The sequence below is a fragment of the Scleropages formosus genome, chromosome 7 (genome assembly GCF_900964775.1).
Source record: "Scleropages formosus chromosome 7, fSclFor1.1, whole genome shotgun sequence".
Classification (NCBI taxonomy): domain Eukaryota; kingdom Metazoa; phylum Chordata; class Actinopteri; order Osteoglossiformes; family Osteoglossidae; genus Scleropages; species Scleropages formosus.
This window is the reverse complement of record NC_041812.1, coordinates 16,333,936-16,351,483: the sequence shown is the minus strand read 5'-3', so window position 1 is coordinate 16,351,483 and position 17,548 is coordinate 16,333,936. Positions and strand designations below refer to the sequence as shown.

The 17,548-nt window shown below is 40.9% G+C and overlaps 2 protein-coding genes across 3 annotated transcripts; one reads left to right on the top strand and one right to left on the bottom strand.

Annotated features, from left to right (window-relative positions):
- Nucleotides 1–2,610: 2,610 nt before the first annotated feature.
- On the bottom strand, nt 2,611–12,295 carry synm (synemin, intermediate filament protein). The gene is made up of 4 exons (XM_018739484.2): nt 11,345–12,295; nt 7,132–7,256; nt 5,583–5,659; nt 2,611–5,495 (listed from the first exon to the last, which is right to left on the bottom strand). Exons 1-4 carry the CDS (start codon nt 12,143–12,145, stop codon nt 3,049–3,051), a joined length of 3,450 nt encoding a protein of 1,149 aa, XP_018595000.1. The 5' UTR covers nt 12,146–12,295; the 3' UTR covers nt 2,611–3,048.
- Nucleotides 12,296–12,546: 251 nt separating this feature from the next.
- On the top strand, nt 12,547–16,875 carry pgpep1l (pyroglutamyl-peptidase I like). Of its 2 annotated transcripts, XM_018739482.1 has the most exons (5): nt 12,547–12,829; nt 13,044–13,096; nt 15,105–15,221; nt 15,592–15,818; nt 15,913–16,875. In XM_018739482.1, the coding sequence occupies exons 1-5, from the start codon at nt 12,793–12,795 to the stop codon at nt 16,109–16,111; spliced, it is 633 nt and encodes a 210-aa protein (XP_018594998.1). In that variant the 5' UTR covers nt 12,547–12,792; the 3' UTR covers nt 16,112–16,875. The 2 variants fall into 2 exon arrangements, with proteins under 2 accessions (XP_018594998.1, XP_018594999.1); XM_018739483.1 differs by lacking the exon at nt 15,105–15,221.
- The last annotated feature ends 673 nt before the right edge of the window (nt 16,876–17,548 follow it).

The following is a 17,548-nucleotide window of genomic DNA, read 5'->3' as shown; positions in this document are numbered from 1 at the left end:
GGGGGGTGGGGACAACCCTCTACTGCTCTGGCATACACTGAACTGAACTTTATTCTAAAGGCTATGTATCTGTTGCCTCTAGAGCAGGGTTCCTCAGATTTTACCCTAAGAAGATAGTGTATGCGTTTCAAGGTTTCCAGCTGTTCTGCAATTTAGTGGTTAAAAAGTCTAAATCAGACCAATCTGACAACCTGTAGATGTAATCAAGCTGATAATTGTTGAGGTGGGACAAAGTCTGGGGAGGAACCCTCTACAGCTTGCAGACCATTTGTCAAGTGGTTGGACAGTGGAGGCTAAATCAATTCACACAATGGTTTCTCTCCAGTGCTGCAATTTGCCCTACATCACATGAGGAACTTGTAAGTAATGAGTTTGTTACTGCTATGTGACATACTAATTATGTACTTAACTAACAATTATGTACCTACTTATAAGTGACACAGGGAGAGCTACCGAATAGTATTAGGAGTCGTCCTAATATTGTTTATGATAATGCTGTCATAGCTACGCGATCTTTCACTTCATCAGTAGCAGTGACAATATAACGAACTTCATTTTATTTGATTTATTCTTAAATTTTACAACTTCTGCAGTTAGCTTTATGCCTAAAGGTTTTATGCAAGCAAATGAACCTAAGAAGCTTTTTGCATGGTCATCAGTGCTTTTACTGGATGTTTCAAATTATAAGAGACCATACAGGACTTCGCTTTGACTAAATCTGATCACATCTGTGGCCAGAAGCTGAGACTGTGTCTGGGAAGAAGAAACATTGTGTGAATTTATATTTAAGTAGGTCTTCTGCAATACAGCTGGACTCCTTCCAAACTGTCCTACTCTTTCAGCCAATTAGAGGAGAGGTGCCCATTTGTGCTGATCCTCTGTGAGATCCAGGTTCATCATGCTTCTTAAGCTGGGATGAGCCTCAACACATGCTGCTGCGAGGTCACATGCTCATGGTTCACCTGCTACTGGTGTATGCTGCAGCTTGTTTTCATCAAGATCAAATATTTACCTTGAATTTGTTTGAAAACTAAGAGTATTACATGTGTCATTTGAAATTTGCCTACTTCTACAAGAAGTAGGCACTGAAAATAAATTTCAAGTGCTTCTAGAGAATTATATCATAAGTCATTCTCTCTAACAAAGTACAAAGCAAAGTATAAAGCTGCAAAAGAGCAAACATTTCTGCCACAGGATAAAAGTGAAGATACGGCATAGTCACCACATTTCTTCTGTGATCTTACCAGGCAGGAATGGTGAGGGGTTCAACAGCTGCCTTGACCTTGTGTTGCTTCTCTGTTCCGCTTGCCAACTCCAGACCTCCAGCCCGCAGTGTCTGGACACTGAGAATCTGCTGTATGAGCTTCACCACAGGACGACTAAGGTCCTGTCACAAACCATGTGTATGATATCCAAGTAATCCAGCAGCAGCTATGACAGTAATCTGCATTTACTTTTGCAGCAGCTATTGTCCGTTTTTCCCTTTAACCATTGAAATTTAATCTCCAGATAATCTTCAACCCAGCATTCATGTAAACAATTCCAAGGGGACACAAATGATAACATACCAAATTAAGTTTCTCCTGTATTTTGTATCAGGTGATGCTGGGAGACAGCAGAAGTCAGGCGTGTGCTGTCATACCTTCTCACCCTGTTCCAGGTGGAGCAAATCTTAATACACTTGAATTTTCAGGTTAAAAAGCCAAAAGATTATTTATGCCAAGACAGCAAGACGAACAGAAACTGATCTCAACTGCGTGCACTGCTTTCCTTTGCATGGTATCCTGCTGAAAAACTGACGTTTTGCAGAATGCTTTCTTACCCGCAATAAAGTGTTTTTTTTTTTTTTAAATCTTAAAAAAATATATGTTCACATTTTACAAATGAAACACATCAACATTTTATTTTTTCTGCAGTACTCATTGCAAAACAGTAACTGATAAGCAAAGCTGCCTTTTTTTTGTCAAAGCAATTTTACGTCAGAACAATTTCAACTGGCCATTTTCAGGAGGGAAAACCTTATTTACCCATCATCTTGTTAAGACTAAATGATCTGCTCAGAGTTTAGTTGAACATGTTGTATGACTTGCAATGATATGTATGCTCATTAAAGTCAGAAAGTCTGCTCTCCTTATCAATAACATTTCCTGTTCAGAGACATCCCATGTTTAGTAGTACTAAACTAAGATCTTTGGCTAGAAATGAAGTGTGTGAACACTCTCCTTAGGTTCTTTGTATCTTTACTGTGGACACAAAGGTAACTATCCTCTCTGTCTTTATTTTAAAGCACAGGCTGACTGGATTAGCACTCCTCCCTCTAATGATATTTACGGATTAAAAGATCATGGAAAGTAAACAGGGCACATGTCAGTGTTTCTATTCTGAACAATTTTTCTGTTTTCAGGAATCAGACAGTACAACTGGATAATGATACCTGTTCTGTAAAGAATAACTGTTTCTTAAACTTCAAACTTAATAGTGTAAATTGTCAATTCCCTTTAAAAGACTAAATTCCTTATCCTTTCAAAATTGTTTTAATACAAGAATATATATTATGTATACTATATATATATATTCTAGTTATACATATCTGTATATAACTGAGATTTTCAAGAAATGTCACAATATAACGGCACTAAACTTCTTGAAGACTACAGCACAAATTAGATAAAATCAGCAATTCTTAATTTTGCTGAAGTATTTCCAGCAGATTCAGAGACACTGTGCTAAAAGAAACAAAATGCATCTTGTAACATTGGGAAAGATTTTTGTATGAAATCTTATATGTCTGAAACATTCAATGTTATGATGCTCTCTCTCCAATTGTTCGGATACATAAGCTCCCTATTTAAAAAAGAAAAAAATTATGCTAATATAAAGCCAACAATCAAATTCTAGCTGTTCATGTTGTGTACCACTAATAATAACCCTGTAAGGTGTCATGCAGTATTTATGATCAATTTTGATAAGAGAAATGCAAATCTTGACAGAGCTTACAATTTTTCTTTGTTTGGTAATACTATACTCATTATAATCATAATATTATAATCAATTATCCTTTTGATTCTCCAGGTAGACCGTGGCAATTCTTTTTTCCTGGTGTACTTGCAGCTGTGGTTCTGCCAGATAAGGTTGAACAAAATGGCTGAAACCCACATGCTCTGTAGAGCAGCCATCGTGGTTTCTTGCCATGCCTTCCTGGGCTTCATCTAGGTTGAAAGCGTTATCCTGTTTCTCGTTTGAGGTTTTCATCTCCACAAGTCCACACCCATTTTCTGTCATTTCCTTAATGCTGTCCTCTTGGCTTGACTCAGCCAATGAGTGCAAACCTTGAGACTCCAAGGGATCACTGCTGGAGGATGCAGGAGTGAGACTGCTGATGTCCATCTGGAAAGTAAATGACTTCTCAGAAGGTCCTAGCTTAATATGTTTCTCTGTCTTGTTGACTTTTGTGATTGACTCTTGTGTCAGGAAACCTTCCTGTTCACTGTGTTCCTCAACTTTGCCATCATGGTCTCTGGAAGTCAAATACTCCCTGTCTGTTCCACTGACTGTAACTCCACTACTGATAACTTGTTGGAGTTCTACACTGGATGTCTGTGACCCATCCATTAGCCTGTCCTCAAGTCTGTCATATTCACTCTGCCCTTCCAGCATTCCAGATTCTTCCAGAGTCTGAGAGGCACTGAGCTCTGCTACAATGGTCACTGTGCCATTGTCTGCTGCCTGCTCCATACTCTTGACAGCTATACTGTTCAAAGGTTCTTGATCATTTTTTGTCAAAAGAATCAACTCCTCCTTCAGCGAGCCTGATACTGTTTCCTGTAGCTTCCCCAAAGCACCCTCTACGTGCCCTTTCAAGTCAATTGAGTCCTCTTGTAGGAACTCAGGCATGGATTCCTGTACTGTGGGAGACACCTGAACCTCCTCTTCAATAATGCACTCTGGGAAACGCTCTTTGTTAAATGTGTGCTCACTCTTTACATAAGTCATTTTGGGTATAGCTCTATAGCGCTCAGCTTCTTCAAACCTTAGGTTGATTGGGGACTCTTCCTGATAATACCGTTCATCTGATAAATCATCCACCACACCGTAATGTCCGATAGATGAAAAAATACCTTCATCAGGCTCTGAAATATCGTCATCTGGTGTGGATACAAAATATTCAGTTTCATGGTCCTGGTCAAAGACTAGAGAATCCAAGTCTCTAGAACTTCCCTGATTTTGGATGGAATCTTTCTTTCCGTCATCTCCTTTGACTATCAAAGGAGTGCTGCTTGTTTCAGACTGATCATCATGGCATTTGGTGCCGTCATCCTCATTCTCAACTTCCTCAATTTGGAAAAACACTGAAGATGGCTGGATGAAAGTTGGACTTGTCTTTACTTTATTTTCTTCATAACTCTTTTGTTCCAGTGGTTCTTCAATAATTTCCACGTTAATTGACTTATTTTCAATGTTTTCATCTCCCTGCAGTCCAAGGCTGAGAAGATTTTCAATCATACTCCCTGTCGGGGTTCCCTTGATATCTTCCAAAGCAACTTTCTTCACATCCTTACTGAGGAGCTGTTCCAGAATGGATTCATCTGCGATGTCTACATCTTCCTGCATCGTAGCCTGCAAGATGATCTGAGTCTTAGCTGTTCCATTTTCCTCTGCTGACTTCTCCACACGGTAGGTGAACTTTGAGTCTGAAGGTGAATTTACCTTTGTATCCAGTCCAGCAGGTTTCATAACCTTCTCAATGATTTCTTCCATAGAAACTGATTCCAACACCATCCCTTCACCTGGAAATTCCTGAGCCACAGTACATGGCTCTTTAATATAATCTTTGTCTTGGATCTGCGACTGACTTGAAACTTGACCATCAAAGTGATTCCCAGCAATGCAGTCTTGTGTTACCACTGTGACATTCTGGAAGTCTTGCATGTTTTCCTTGATCTCCGCACCAAGTGTGCTTGTGTCATTTTTCTCTTTTTCAACCTTGATGTGAATAGTTCTCTCTTTGCCATCCTGTGCATTTACAACCTCGTTCACAGCTAGAGGTGACATCACTGTCACAGATTTGTTGTCTGCTGTGGTTGGAGGACCGTGGAGGGAACTGACCATGAGGCCTGAATCGTCAGGGTTGGCGAAATCTTCAGCTGAACATTGGGACCTGTCAGGAATTGTGCTTTCAGTTACATTATTATGTACATCTGTATTTTGCTCATTGTGAGAAGGCATGTTATTGACAGCCTGGGTTGAGCTGGTGAATAAGGGCAGGTCCATTCTCCTTGATGAACTTTGCTGATCTGAGCCACAAAAAGTAATGGGAACTATCCTTGTCACACCTGAAGATCTGTTCTGAATTGATCCAGAGTATGCTGTCGTTCTTGAGGTTGGCGCCATGTATCTGCCGTCAAAACTTCTATTTACTGGGAATGCTTTTCCTTCATGTTTTCTGGGCTTGAACGTCCCTTTCAAAGTGTAGGGATGCGGAGACAACCTAATGTCTGTGACAGAACAGCAGAATCAGAACAGATTAAGTACAGAAAGGGCTTTTTTAATATTAGTTTTTATTTTAAAGTAGCAGACTTCACCTATTATTCTTGAGGTTTCCCTTGTGTTCAGGTCTGACAACAAAAGTCGATCTTTTTTCTCTCCTTCAAGAAGTGCTCTAGAAAAAAACACGAGTCAATCAGAAAAATCAGCATTAGTTATTAGTTCTTTGTCATTTATTGTACAATTGTATAAGAAATTCGGAGAAACAGGCTGAAAAGCAGCTTCCTGGAGGCCATTGGAGAACTTTCTCGTGGATTAACAAAACAGACAAAGTGTGACTTTGATAGTGCTTCCTGTTTACCTTTTTATTGTTATGTTGATATTTTTGCTTCTTTCTTTCTTTGTATCACTTCTACACTGTCTGTACACCTGTTTGTTTGGGTCCTTTCTTTAGATAGTATGAAAGTAGTGTAGTTAGAAAGGTGCAGGAAAACTTCGCCTTGGGTTTTGACCTCTTTTTGTTTCTGGGTTTGAGTTAGAAATGGCTTGTTTACAAGGGTCAGTTTTTTTTTTTTTTTTTTTAAATACTCTGCATTCTGTTCAGTTTTGTAAGGTTTGCTTGTTGAATATTCTGTACACTTTTATTATTTGCTTTTCACAAGAACATTACAAACACACACTCCTATTTGTGCACACTATTTGTTGTCTCGTCAATGAATGACCCATAACTTGGTAGAAAAACTTTATTATACCCTTAGACAACCTTTGGGGTTACAGCAGCATCATTCACATGAACAGATCATTCCTGTGAAGAGCAGACTGTCAGTAACCAACCTTTGTGTGCCTTTTTACAGGACAGGGCACCTCCAGCACACACCTTCGATATCATCTGATTGATTGGATCGCCTGACTCCAATTACCCTTAGCCATTAGCCTAAATGTTAACGTACGTTTTCAAGACCGGAAGCTGAAGATCAGACCACGTTTTATGAGTAATTCATGCAGAAATCCAAGTAATTTCAAACGGTTCGCAAACGTTTTCTTGCAACTGTACATGCTTGAGAAACTGAACATATGTTCTTCACCCAAGTCCTTCATACCGGGACAAGCACTTAGTGACTGAATATATGATTCCAAGGTTTATGAACAGAGCTGATTGTGATTTTAGACTTTTTAAAACAGAAGTTTAAAAATGCATATGTGGAATCATCTGAGTTACTCCATTTCATTAACATGCTTGTCCCGTAAGTAGTACCTATTTTTACACAACTGACAATTTCATAAGTAGAAGCAGCGAGTGTTTTTTTTTTTTTCTGATGAGCCCTCATGAATCACGACCTGATGAGCCTTTCAATGCATTGGCAATAGCTGAGCATTCATTCACAGAACAACATCTGAAATTACACATTTGTTACATGATAACAGATTATCTTATTTACATAATAATGTGCTGAAACTGATTAGCATTTTATCCACCTGCCCACAAGATAGTTCAAACACTACAGGTCTGAGACCATAGCACTTCCAGAAAAAGCTGAAAATGCTGCAAAAGGATTTTCCATAATGCCTGTGTTGGTGGATAATAGATGAAAAAGCGGGAACAGGCCTGCAAAAATGTGTCTCTGGAGGATTGCGCGGCCATCCTACCTGTACGCAGCCACCTCCAGGCTCAGGCCCATCTTGACCTGCATGAGCTCTTGGTGATCCTTCAGCTTTTCAGCGATGGTGTTGGACAGAAAACTCCGCTCCTGTTCTAGATCATCCATAATGACCTAAAGGAATACACAGGTCAGTCTTAGTGGGAGGCTCGCTGAGTGGTAGGCCATCCTCCCATAATGGCCTACTGGATTATATAGGTCATCTTTAGTGGAAGGACAACTTAGTTGGTGATCCTTTTCTCTGGAATCACAAGACAATGATGCAAGTACTCAAACCTCATTTCACAGCACACCCCACCTTATACACTTTAACATTCACTCAGGTAGCACTTGTTTATCACATTGGGAATCTCAGGCCTTTGGAAGGGGTTCTGTATTAAGTGCTGACTTTGCCAATTTAGGTTAGTTTTGGTTGGTCTGTCACTCAAAGGTTCCTGTTAAATAAACTACTGTAAACCTTATTCATACTAAACATACTAAATACTATTACACAGTTAAGATGTGCAGTTCTTGGGTTTTTGAAGAAAAGATTCTGATAGCGCACATTACCTTTTGCTGTGACAGACAGTAAGACTTTATTTATAATGATGACCTATGGCATAATAAAGTTGTCCGAAGGATTATATGAAGGACAGCCAAGGACAGTTTATCAAAAACCTGCCTGGGCCAAGCTTTTCTGACAGTGCACTTACAATGGAATTCTGTTCACTTCCTCCCTCTTGCCAGGAAACGAGTGTAGTGCTGACACTGGTAAGAGTGTTCCTGGAACTGCAGTGTGTGGTGAGCAGCTGTCCGTAAATTCTTGGACACTCCTTCCCCGCTGTTGTGTAATCTTTCTCAAAAGGTGGATGGGTCACTGGCTCAGAACACATTGGGTGATCCCTCCAACATCTCAGCTTAGTCAAAAATAAACTAGGTGCAACAGACAACTACTTTTTCACACGGTTCCTTTTCTTTCATAACTCCTACGTGAGCACTCCCACACACTGCAGATTCACAAAACACCAATATATTCAGACCAGAACAGTACCAGGATAAATTACAAACTCTTGAAGACATGACATAATTTTTATAGTGTCACTATGCTTGCCATACATACATTCATCAGAGAATCACTGTTAACATGCAATATTTCCTGTTTCCTGAACAAGAAAAACCCAGCATGATCTCCAGAAACCCAAACACTGCAAATTATGGACATGACAATGATCACAACTATCATTACTGACTTTTATTCAAAATGACTTTAAAAACTTGGACCAATTTATATAGCTGGGCATTTTCACTGGAAAAAAATATACATAATCAAGGGTACTGCTCCAGTTGTATTAATATTTTTATGCCATATTGTAGTATATTACAATATATAATGTAATATTTTTTAATTTTCAGGTATTTAAATGTATAATGATAAATACCTTAACATTTTAATTTACTTAGGTGAAAAGCATCAGCCAAATCAATAAATGTAAATAAATATTATATTACATAATATTTTAATAATTAATTTTAAACATAAAGGAAATATTTTTTTTTTTATTTTTCCTTGCATTACCTGCTATGAATCAGCATTTTTTTTTTTTTTTTTTTTTGGGAGAGAGGATTCTGAGAATGCCATAAACTACATAATTTGACTGATGGATGGATTGCTTTAAATCAAAACCTCTTAGGTGGAAGTAGATTGCTTTGACTGGCGTGTTCAGTTTATGTTTCTGTTCTGTACATAGTAAGGATTTGTGTACTAGCTGGCAAATTGATTCAGCTAACTGGAATAACATGTTTAAACTGGCAACGTTCACAAGAGCGATCCAGTTTTAATGCAAACTTTGTGCAGCATGACTACTTTTAGCTAGGAATAAATCATCCAAACCCTTCAGTGGAGGAGCTTTTCCAAAATACATTTTAAATTGACAGAGGCCACTTTTTCCTATGTGTATAATGTAATTATGTATAATCATATTTAGCATTTAACATTTACTACAAACACCTGTCACTTTGGGGTTAACTCATTATATGAAGTCATCCCGATAGGTGAATTCCCATTGTGAGGGGAATCAAATTACCATCGTTTCTTATGGAAAAAGTCTGTTCCACTACGAAAATTGAACAGTCATTTAAATACCAGAAAAAAATATTAATGACAACAACAACGTATTTTATAATATTTGCGATAAAAATTTTTATTCCTATCTTATTTTTTATATTTTGCAGGGTTGTGGGGGTCCAAAACCTGTGTCGCAAACACATGGCCAAATGCAGGGTATACCTTGGTCAGAGACATTTTTATAACTTCAGTCATGGACATTTATATAAAGAAATAAATTTCTCAAGACCACTGTGTGACAGGTCCTCAATTCTTTTCGCAGGATGACGCTTGGACTCAGGTTTGGTGAACTCAACAGCAGACTTTATTTGCAAGCACACAAAACTGGAACGCTGTCAGGGGAAAAGGCTAAATAAATGGCAGCCATGCAATAGAGACTTGAAGTTCATAACTGTCGTCTCCGGGTGCTGTCTTTCTCTATCCATGTTAGTCAGCACCTTCTTGCTGTGAAGTGTGGGTTTAAACAGGAAAACTAGGATCCATGACAACTAAATGTTTTCTTTCTGTAACTAGGTGCATTTAAATAAAATTAGCCAAAGTTCAGAGAAGACTGGAATAAAACCATGCCCTAAAAACCAAATGAATGAGAACTGAAACATGTTGTGAGGACTACACTAAAACCCAGACAATAACACTGTTGAATATGGATGAATATGTATATCTGGGACAACTAAAATGACGAATGGCATTACTAAAGAAATTGGCCCAAAAAAAAAAAAATGATTGGAAGGCATTCATTTGGATTAAAATCACAAAAAGCAGAAACTAGGCATTAAAGCAAGAGCTTCACAACAGCATCCTCCTGGCACCAACCTAATGCTCTGAAACATGGAATACCACATTAGGCACAAAGTCTCACCGCAATCCAAACCGCAAAAGAAATTATTTGTAACGTAAACGAAATGGGTCACGTTAGACACGCAAGAGGGAGAAAAACAGCAATCAGAGATGTCGCAGAAACGTTATATGACGATAATATAACAAACAGATGGTCAGGTCACACAGCTAGCTACCCCTTGGACTCAAAAGCACCCACGTTCGTCTGACCATGTTAATAAAGTGCTTAAAGGACTACTTGCCTCCTGCATTTCAAGAGAGGAGTCCTGCCACCGGCGTTGCAAACATAGTGGCCACTATTTCAACGGTAATGAACTGGCAATGAGTGTATATGCATGTGGCTGACTTGACACCTGAAACACCGTCTACATATGTTATATGGCAAGCAGTTTAGCTACAGTTCATAATTCTACCCTTCTTGTGGTTGAGAAAATACAATACTGAAGGACAGCTACGTTTCATTCTTTGCTCTTCCGTTTTGACGGACACACGTTCCGCTCGTAAACATGCAACGTTTTGGTGACTGCTGGGGGGCGTCTTCCAGAACAGCATCGCATGTATAGCGCTTCCCACAAATGTCAACTCTCATTCAGACCACGGGGACTTCAGTGTCCTTTAAAGTAATCTGTGTGATGAAATTAATATTTTCATAAAACAGACTATAGCTTCGTCACAAAACAGACCAGGGAGATGCTTACGCATGGATAACGAGCACCGGCGTCACATTAATTTATTTGCATCCGTGGGGGTAATTAGCAAATCTGGATTTCTCTAACTAGCTAGTTTAACAATAAATAAATAAATAAAGAAAGAAACGTGTTGGGTAACCACTGTCAACAGACATCATAACATGATTTTCCCAAGAGGAAAATTCATCAAAGTTAGAGATGTTGCTGCTCAACACACTCCCGATTGTGCCCGCAAAAAAAAAAAAACGTGTCATCAAGAGCAACGAGAGAATTCATACAGAACGTGAGAAGGCATTTGTGACGAAGAGGTTCGCAGTGACAGAAAGGTGCACGACACCGCACGGCTGCACGACACCGCACGACACCGCACGGCGCTACGGCTCTACGGAGCCACAGATGAGGGCGCGGCGCCTGGCCTGTAAGAGAGCCGCTCCGGAGAGCTGCTCGCGCACGTGGTGAAGGCCGTGCGACGTCGAGCGGCCGCTTCCGCGCGGTGTCACAGCACGCTCACGAAGCACTAACACAACGCGAGGTGAAATAACGGTGAGGAAAAAGAAAGCAAGCGCACTCGCCTCGTAGCGGTCGAGCTCCGCTCGGCAGCTCTCCCGCAGGCTCATGAGCTGCTCCTCCAGGTGCACCTGCCGCTGCTTTTGTTTTTCCACTTCCGAGCAAAGTTGTCGAGACTCTGAGGCACACAGCAGCTTCTCCTTTCTGAGCTCTTCCAGCTTGGCCTCGTCCGACCGCAAACATTTCTCCACATCTTCTATCTTGAGCCGGTACGCATCTACAGTTTCTCTCCAGGTGTCGGACAAGGAAAGCGCCCATTTCTCCACCTCGTCCGCCCTGATCGCTGGAGACGCCGGTTGACTCTCGTGGTGGAAAACGGGCCGCGCTCGCGAACGCGCTTGGCTCCGAAGCTCGGCCGCTTGGCGGCTGTGGGCGTCTTCAACGCACTTGCACTCGTTCTCAAGGAGGAGCAGGCGATCCTCGAGGTCCAGCTTTGTTTTGTGGGCTTGCTTTAGCTGCTTCTCACAAGCCCTGAGCTCCGCGTCGACGTCTCGACACAGCGCCGACTCCTCGCAGCACAGAGCCTGGACCATCTTCAGCTCTCGCCAGAGCTCCCGTCTCTCCATCTCAGCCTCGGACTTCTCAAAGGAGAGCTGATTCACCATCCTCCTGAGCTCCCTCAGCTCAGCCTTGTATTCACTTTCCCATTCGTACGTTCTCTCCTGCCTCACCGACTTGATCTCCGTCATAAGGAAGCTGTTTTCCTCCTCCAGCTGCTTCACCCTGGACAAATACTCTCTTAACCTCTGGTTTAGCTCATGTAAGGCATTTTTTTCCTTCTCAAAGGTTCCCCTGAACTGTAACATCTTCCTTCCGTTGAAATTCGAACGGAATGCGAACTCGAAACTGGACTGCGGACAGACAGTGACCGTCCCAGGAAATGCGGGACGAGCTGTGGCCCAAAAGACAAGCGCACGAAAGTATAGGTCTAGCCGAGGCTGACTGTCACTTCCCCGGCAGGGAGATGAGTGAGGAGGAGGAGGAGGAGGAGGGCGGGACTCCCCTTGGGCGATTACCGCGATCGCTGCCAGCAGCCTGTTCTAATACAGTACGCGTGTCAATTAGCGAGTCGAGCGCGAGTCGAGCGCCAGCGCTGAGCTGTTTTCTTATGAAACAGTGCCCTCTGGTGGAGCCCGATGTGCCACTGCAACGAACATCTACGACCTCGACGACGGGGGAATATATTTACGTACCCGGTTCCCGAAATAAATTCGGAGAAAATATGCGGGGCACCGGCCTTATTCTTAACGCCAGATAAATATGTCTTGAGACCTGGAGGCTGCGCTGAAATGGTAGGCCGTCAAAATACAAGTAGTAACGAATACTGCCATTTATAATTTTTGTCGAATCTGAGTCGGGAGACGCACTGTCACTGTGACTGTGGACCGGAGGCTCGCAGGCAGGGGAACAGCGAACGAACGGGAGCCGAACTGACGGCCCGGGCCGGATTGCGATGGTCTCCCAGGAGCAGATCGCGGTTGTTGTGACCGGTCTGTAAATCCGCGTCCTATATGAGATAATGGTCGTGGTGCAAAACAATGGCTGGTCGATAGTCCCAAATTTAAAATAAATAAATAAATAAATAAACGCAGTTTAATGTGTTTTACTAGTGTAAATACTTGAATCTCTTTCTGTGTTTTTGGAAAAAAAAAAAAAGCGTTATTAAACGTATACATTATGAGAAACTGTCACTTTTATTTCCAGGGTTCGGTCCTTTCCGACAGTACCTGGTCAATCCCAGCTGGCGGGCAGCTCAGGTAAAGCCGGACTCGACTGTCCACGGCAACGCGTAAAAAATGTAAACTTTACAGTAAAGGGAATTTGTCTGTAGAAATGATTAACACGTTCTTTGTTTCCTCTGTGTATGTGTAATAAATAGTACCCAGATATGTGTGTGGAATTGCCTTTCCCTTAGTGTGCCTGGTTGATTTTGATTTTATTAGATTTGGTTTTATGATTAGGGGGGCACGGTGGCGCAGCGGGTTGGACCACAGTCCTGCTCTTCGGTGGGTCTGGGGTTCGAGTCCCGCTTGGGGTGCCTTGCGACGGAGTGGTGTCCCATCCTGGGTGTGTCCCCTCCGGCCTTACGCCCTGTGTTACCGGGTAGGCTCCGGTTCCCCGTGACCCCGTATGGGACAAGCGGTTCTGAAAGTGTGTGTGTGTGTGTGTGGTTTTATGATGGTCCTACCTGGTATATTGGAGTACAGACACTACATACAGTACAATGTGTGAATTAAATTTGATGCAACAAATACAATAGAAAAGAAACTAATATCTGTTTAAACTCTTTGTATAACACTTGTGCATGCTAGAATGACATTGTGTTTACTATATAATGTAGATATTATAGGCAGTATATTGAAGTTCCCAAAAGTTGGGAATGGCATATTAAGTTATGCGCTGAAAACTGCTGGCCTTCAAAAGGTCAAACCCTGAAGCCCTTTACATAAATTCTGTTGGAAGTTTTATTTTTTTATTTTTTTTTTTGAGAGAACTCTTGGAACAACTTGACAGGGATGATTCCATTCATGGCTTGGCTTACCTTTCAGACATTTCTGGTCGCAGGAATAAGGCAAGCCTTTCAGGCCAGTGCAGTCACCGTTGTAGAAGCTGCTGAAATTTTACAAGCTCTTTTGGCCAAACTGCTGTGGGAGAGAAAGAGGAGACAAGACAGAAAGCTACACAAAGTTTCAGATGTTGTAGGAAATGCTTCTGCTGGAAAGTGAAGGGCAGAAAAGCCCTGTCTGTTTCTCATCAGGTAGAAATCTGCAGACACCTGGAAAGAACGCAGAGCTCTTTCAAATTTGTCCTCCTCATCATTATTATTCGTATTCAGCTGACAAAACAACCTATAGTGATAGATACGCAACAATAAATTACTTTACATATAGTTACCCACACATCCACAAACCAGGGGCGGTAGAGAGTCACCTGAAACGTATTTTTGGTCTGCGAGAGGAAATTCGTGTAAACTTTACACAGACTGGACGAGATCAAACCTTTGTCCGGTTGTGCAGATGTGAGGTACCTGCACCCCGTGCTGTAGCACCATGCTACCTCATAATACCAAAACTGTTTTAATTGTGAATTGTCCATTTGTGGTCCTTTTATTTATCACATAAACCGTATGACTGATACAGACTTTATCTACGATGACCTCATTGACCTGAGGAGAAAAGAAACGATACAGACGTGGGTGCTCCTCAATGAAGGCATACGTCATCTAGCGCAGTCCGACTGTTCAGTGTTATATACCGTGCTGACTCGGTGTTTTCATCATTTATGAAACCTCACAGTTCCCTCTAGCTGTTCGAGGCAAACAATGACATTTACACTGATTTTTTTTTTTTCCATGAAAGACACTTTCTAGTTTCTTTTTAAATTGCATTTGTGACTATGTAAAGGTAATCAGCGTTCAAAAAAAAAATAATTGCATATCAGATTCTGTTTGTGTATTTCTGAAGTTTAACTCCAGAAATGTTAGAAGCACTGCTTTTGATGGATGAGAAATATTTAAGGCCCGTAGACATTCAAAAATGCGAAAAAGAAAACTGGTTCGCAACTGTTTTCTCCTTTAATTGTGTGTTAGCTAGTAAGTATATTACAGCATTCTTCTGTTCCTTGTAAAAGCAGTACAATCCCATCACATGTCACTGCTAATAAGTATCTTTCTGTAATGTTTTGCATTACTGTACATTAAGGAAGAGGACACATTGTGAGATAGACAGAGAGCTCAAACCAAGCTGTGCTCTGAATATCTTACAGGGTCTGAAGAGGTTGGGTTTGGGACAAGATGTGGTCATTTATGCTAAGGAACTGCCTGTGAGTTACACAGCAATCCAGCAAATCATAGCTGACATATGGGACACCATGAAGCCTAAGGTAAAACAGAGCTGGATTGTCACAAAACAGATTTAAAAAAGATAACTCATTGATTTAACAATTTTATTTACAATTCAGTTCTGACTTTCTTACTATTGAAGTGAAACCAGCTGTAAACTCAAATAAAATCAGTCAGAGAGATCAAAGGATGCACTATTATGTACTGCTTTTTATTAAAACCTCCTGAGAATAAACGCAAGACTGAATGTGGGCTACACCATATAAACCTTTAGTTATAATGTTCTTCATCTTTGATATTGCATCACTTCTGCTCAAGACATTTTGTTCTGACTGTAATGAACAGTACATGTTACCCACAAAGAAAAGAAACAGCATTTTGAAAGAAGCTCTACCTGTGTTCACTGCTCAGATGGCAGTCCACATGGGAATCGCCCCAGGCTCTAAAGCAGTGACCTTGGAGCAGTGTGGAAAGAACCAGGGATATAAACAGAGGGATGTGTGTGGCGCCTGCCCACCTGGTCACTGCTGTGTGGAGGAAGGTCCAGACACTCTGTTCTCCATCATAGACATGAAACCTCTTGTAAAGCGCTTTAAGAGCATGGGGCTGGATATCATTTACTCAAGAGATGCTGGGAGGTGAGATAAACTCATGCTAAAATTCCACGCTTTGAGACGGCTAATTCCTAGTGACCTTTTATGCCTGTTGGATGTTTTTGTTTTCTTTCTTTAGGTACCTCTGTGAATTTGCATATTACTACTCACTGTACATCAGTAAAGGCAAGGCAGTCTTCTTGCACCTGCCCACCTGCGGCGTCCTGGCAGACATGGGCAGGCTGGTCCCCGTGCTGCAGGCCATCATCCAGGCCGTGCTGTGCCAGCTGGAGGGTCCACATGCGGTACCGCAGCACCATGGGCAGGCTGCGCACTAACCCTAACCCACACAGAACACCTAAACCATGCTAGAATGTTAGAGCTGGTCTGTCCCCACACAGTCTGTAATCACACCGTCAACAAGGGAACCAAAATCCACACAGAATTAGACTGATGCTTCACGTGTCCCTGAGAACCAACCCCGGACAAAATTACAGATAATTTCATTTCTGTTTAGGTTTTGAAGTACTTTAGGTACTAAACAATGCAATATCAAATGAAACTAAAATGGACTTTTCATCCATTCAAACAATATTTATGCTTAGCATAATGTAAAGAATTCATATAATGCTGATATCAGTACAGTAATACATTTTTACAAACACAGTAAAAAAAAAATAAAAACCCTCCTCTCCCAAATAATTTAAACACATGAATCGGATTAATAATTTACAGAGAAAATTCTTGATAAGGGATTATACAGCTCTTTTAAGCACCTTTGAATGGAGAAACAAATAAAAAAATTGTCACATCAGATATTCTTTCCAGTGGTTAAAATGAGGTGAAGGATTATTGTCACTACGAAATACCACGCAAATCCTCACCCGGCCATCAGTCTGCTGGTAAGAACTGTCACAAAACCAGAAACCAGGGCTACCAACATGTCTGGTCATAAAACCATAGTTCCTTGGGGAATGTATTTACATCTTGCACATATTTGAGGCATTATCATAATGTGAGTTCAAGGCCACCTGTCAAACTCCTTTAGCTATGGAATCTGAAATTGTTCTTCCATTTCGAAATTGTGTACAAAATGTTACTGGAGAAAAAAAAAAAAAAAAAAAAACTTTGAAGACTGTTAAGCAATGGTTATGTTATTAGTTTCAATGGAAACAGTAGAGAGATGTGTGTGCTAAAACAGCGTAATTGGCATGTTGACAGGCCAGCCAGGGTGTGCAGTGACAAAAGTCAGCCTTTACAAAATCCAAACATCAGAAGTTGATAGACCTTTTCTGCCTTCATCCTCACTTCTCACTTCCTTCTTGGTTTAACCATTTAGAGCCAATTACAGATAAAATCATGTCATGATGTTCACAGACAACCTTATCCCGTGGTCATCTGGCCTTACCTTAATAACATTAGGTCACCAAGGCAGTTCGATATTCTGGTCTTGGATTAATGGACGGGAAAGAGGTGGCATGAAACATAAAACAGAAACATTATTTCTTTTTATTTATAGAGGGGAAAAATCCAATACACACTGAAATATGCAGCGCAATGATGACATTTTGCTCTTACTTCAAGGAGCAAACCAGAAGCTTTCAGATACAGAACTCAGAATAGGACTCAGAACTTACAGAAAGTCTACAGTCAAACCAAAAGACGGAGGAGGGGGAAAAAAAAAATAAAAAATTAAGGAAAGCCAATCAAAATCAAAGTGCAGGAAAATTAAATCTTTACATAAGTTATTAAATGGCATTTTATATAATTTATCA

Bases quoted from the DNA above. Each gene is read 5' to 3' on its own strand.
- synm (XM_018739484.2), bottom strand. From the start codon at position 12,145: ATGTTACAGTTCAGGGGAACCTTTGAGAAGGAAAAAAATGCCTTACAT. The intron at 7,257-11,344 runs GCGAGTGCGCTT...GTATTCCTTTAG, and splicing joins CGGAGCTCGACCGCTACGAG to GTCATTATGGATGATCTAGA. The intron at 5,496-5,582 runs GTGAAGTCTGCT...GTTCTGTCACAG, and splicing joins GGAAACCTCAAGAATAATAG to ACATTAGGTTGTCTCCGCAT.
- pgpep1l (XM_018739482.1), top strand. From the start codon at position 12,793: ATGGTCTCCCAGGAGCAGATCGCGGTTGTTGTGACCG. The intron at 12,830-13,043 runs GTCTGTAAATCC...TTTTATTTCCAG, and splicing joins GATCGCGGTTGTTGTGACCG to GGTTCGGTCCTTTCCGACAG. The intron at 15,222-15,591 runs GTAAAACAGAGC...TTCACTGCTCAG, and splicing joins GGGACACCATGAAGCCTAAG to ATGGCAGTCCACATGGGAAT.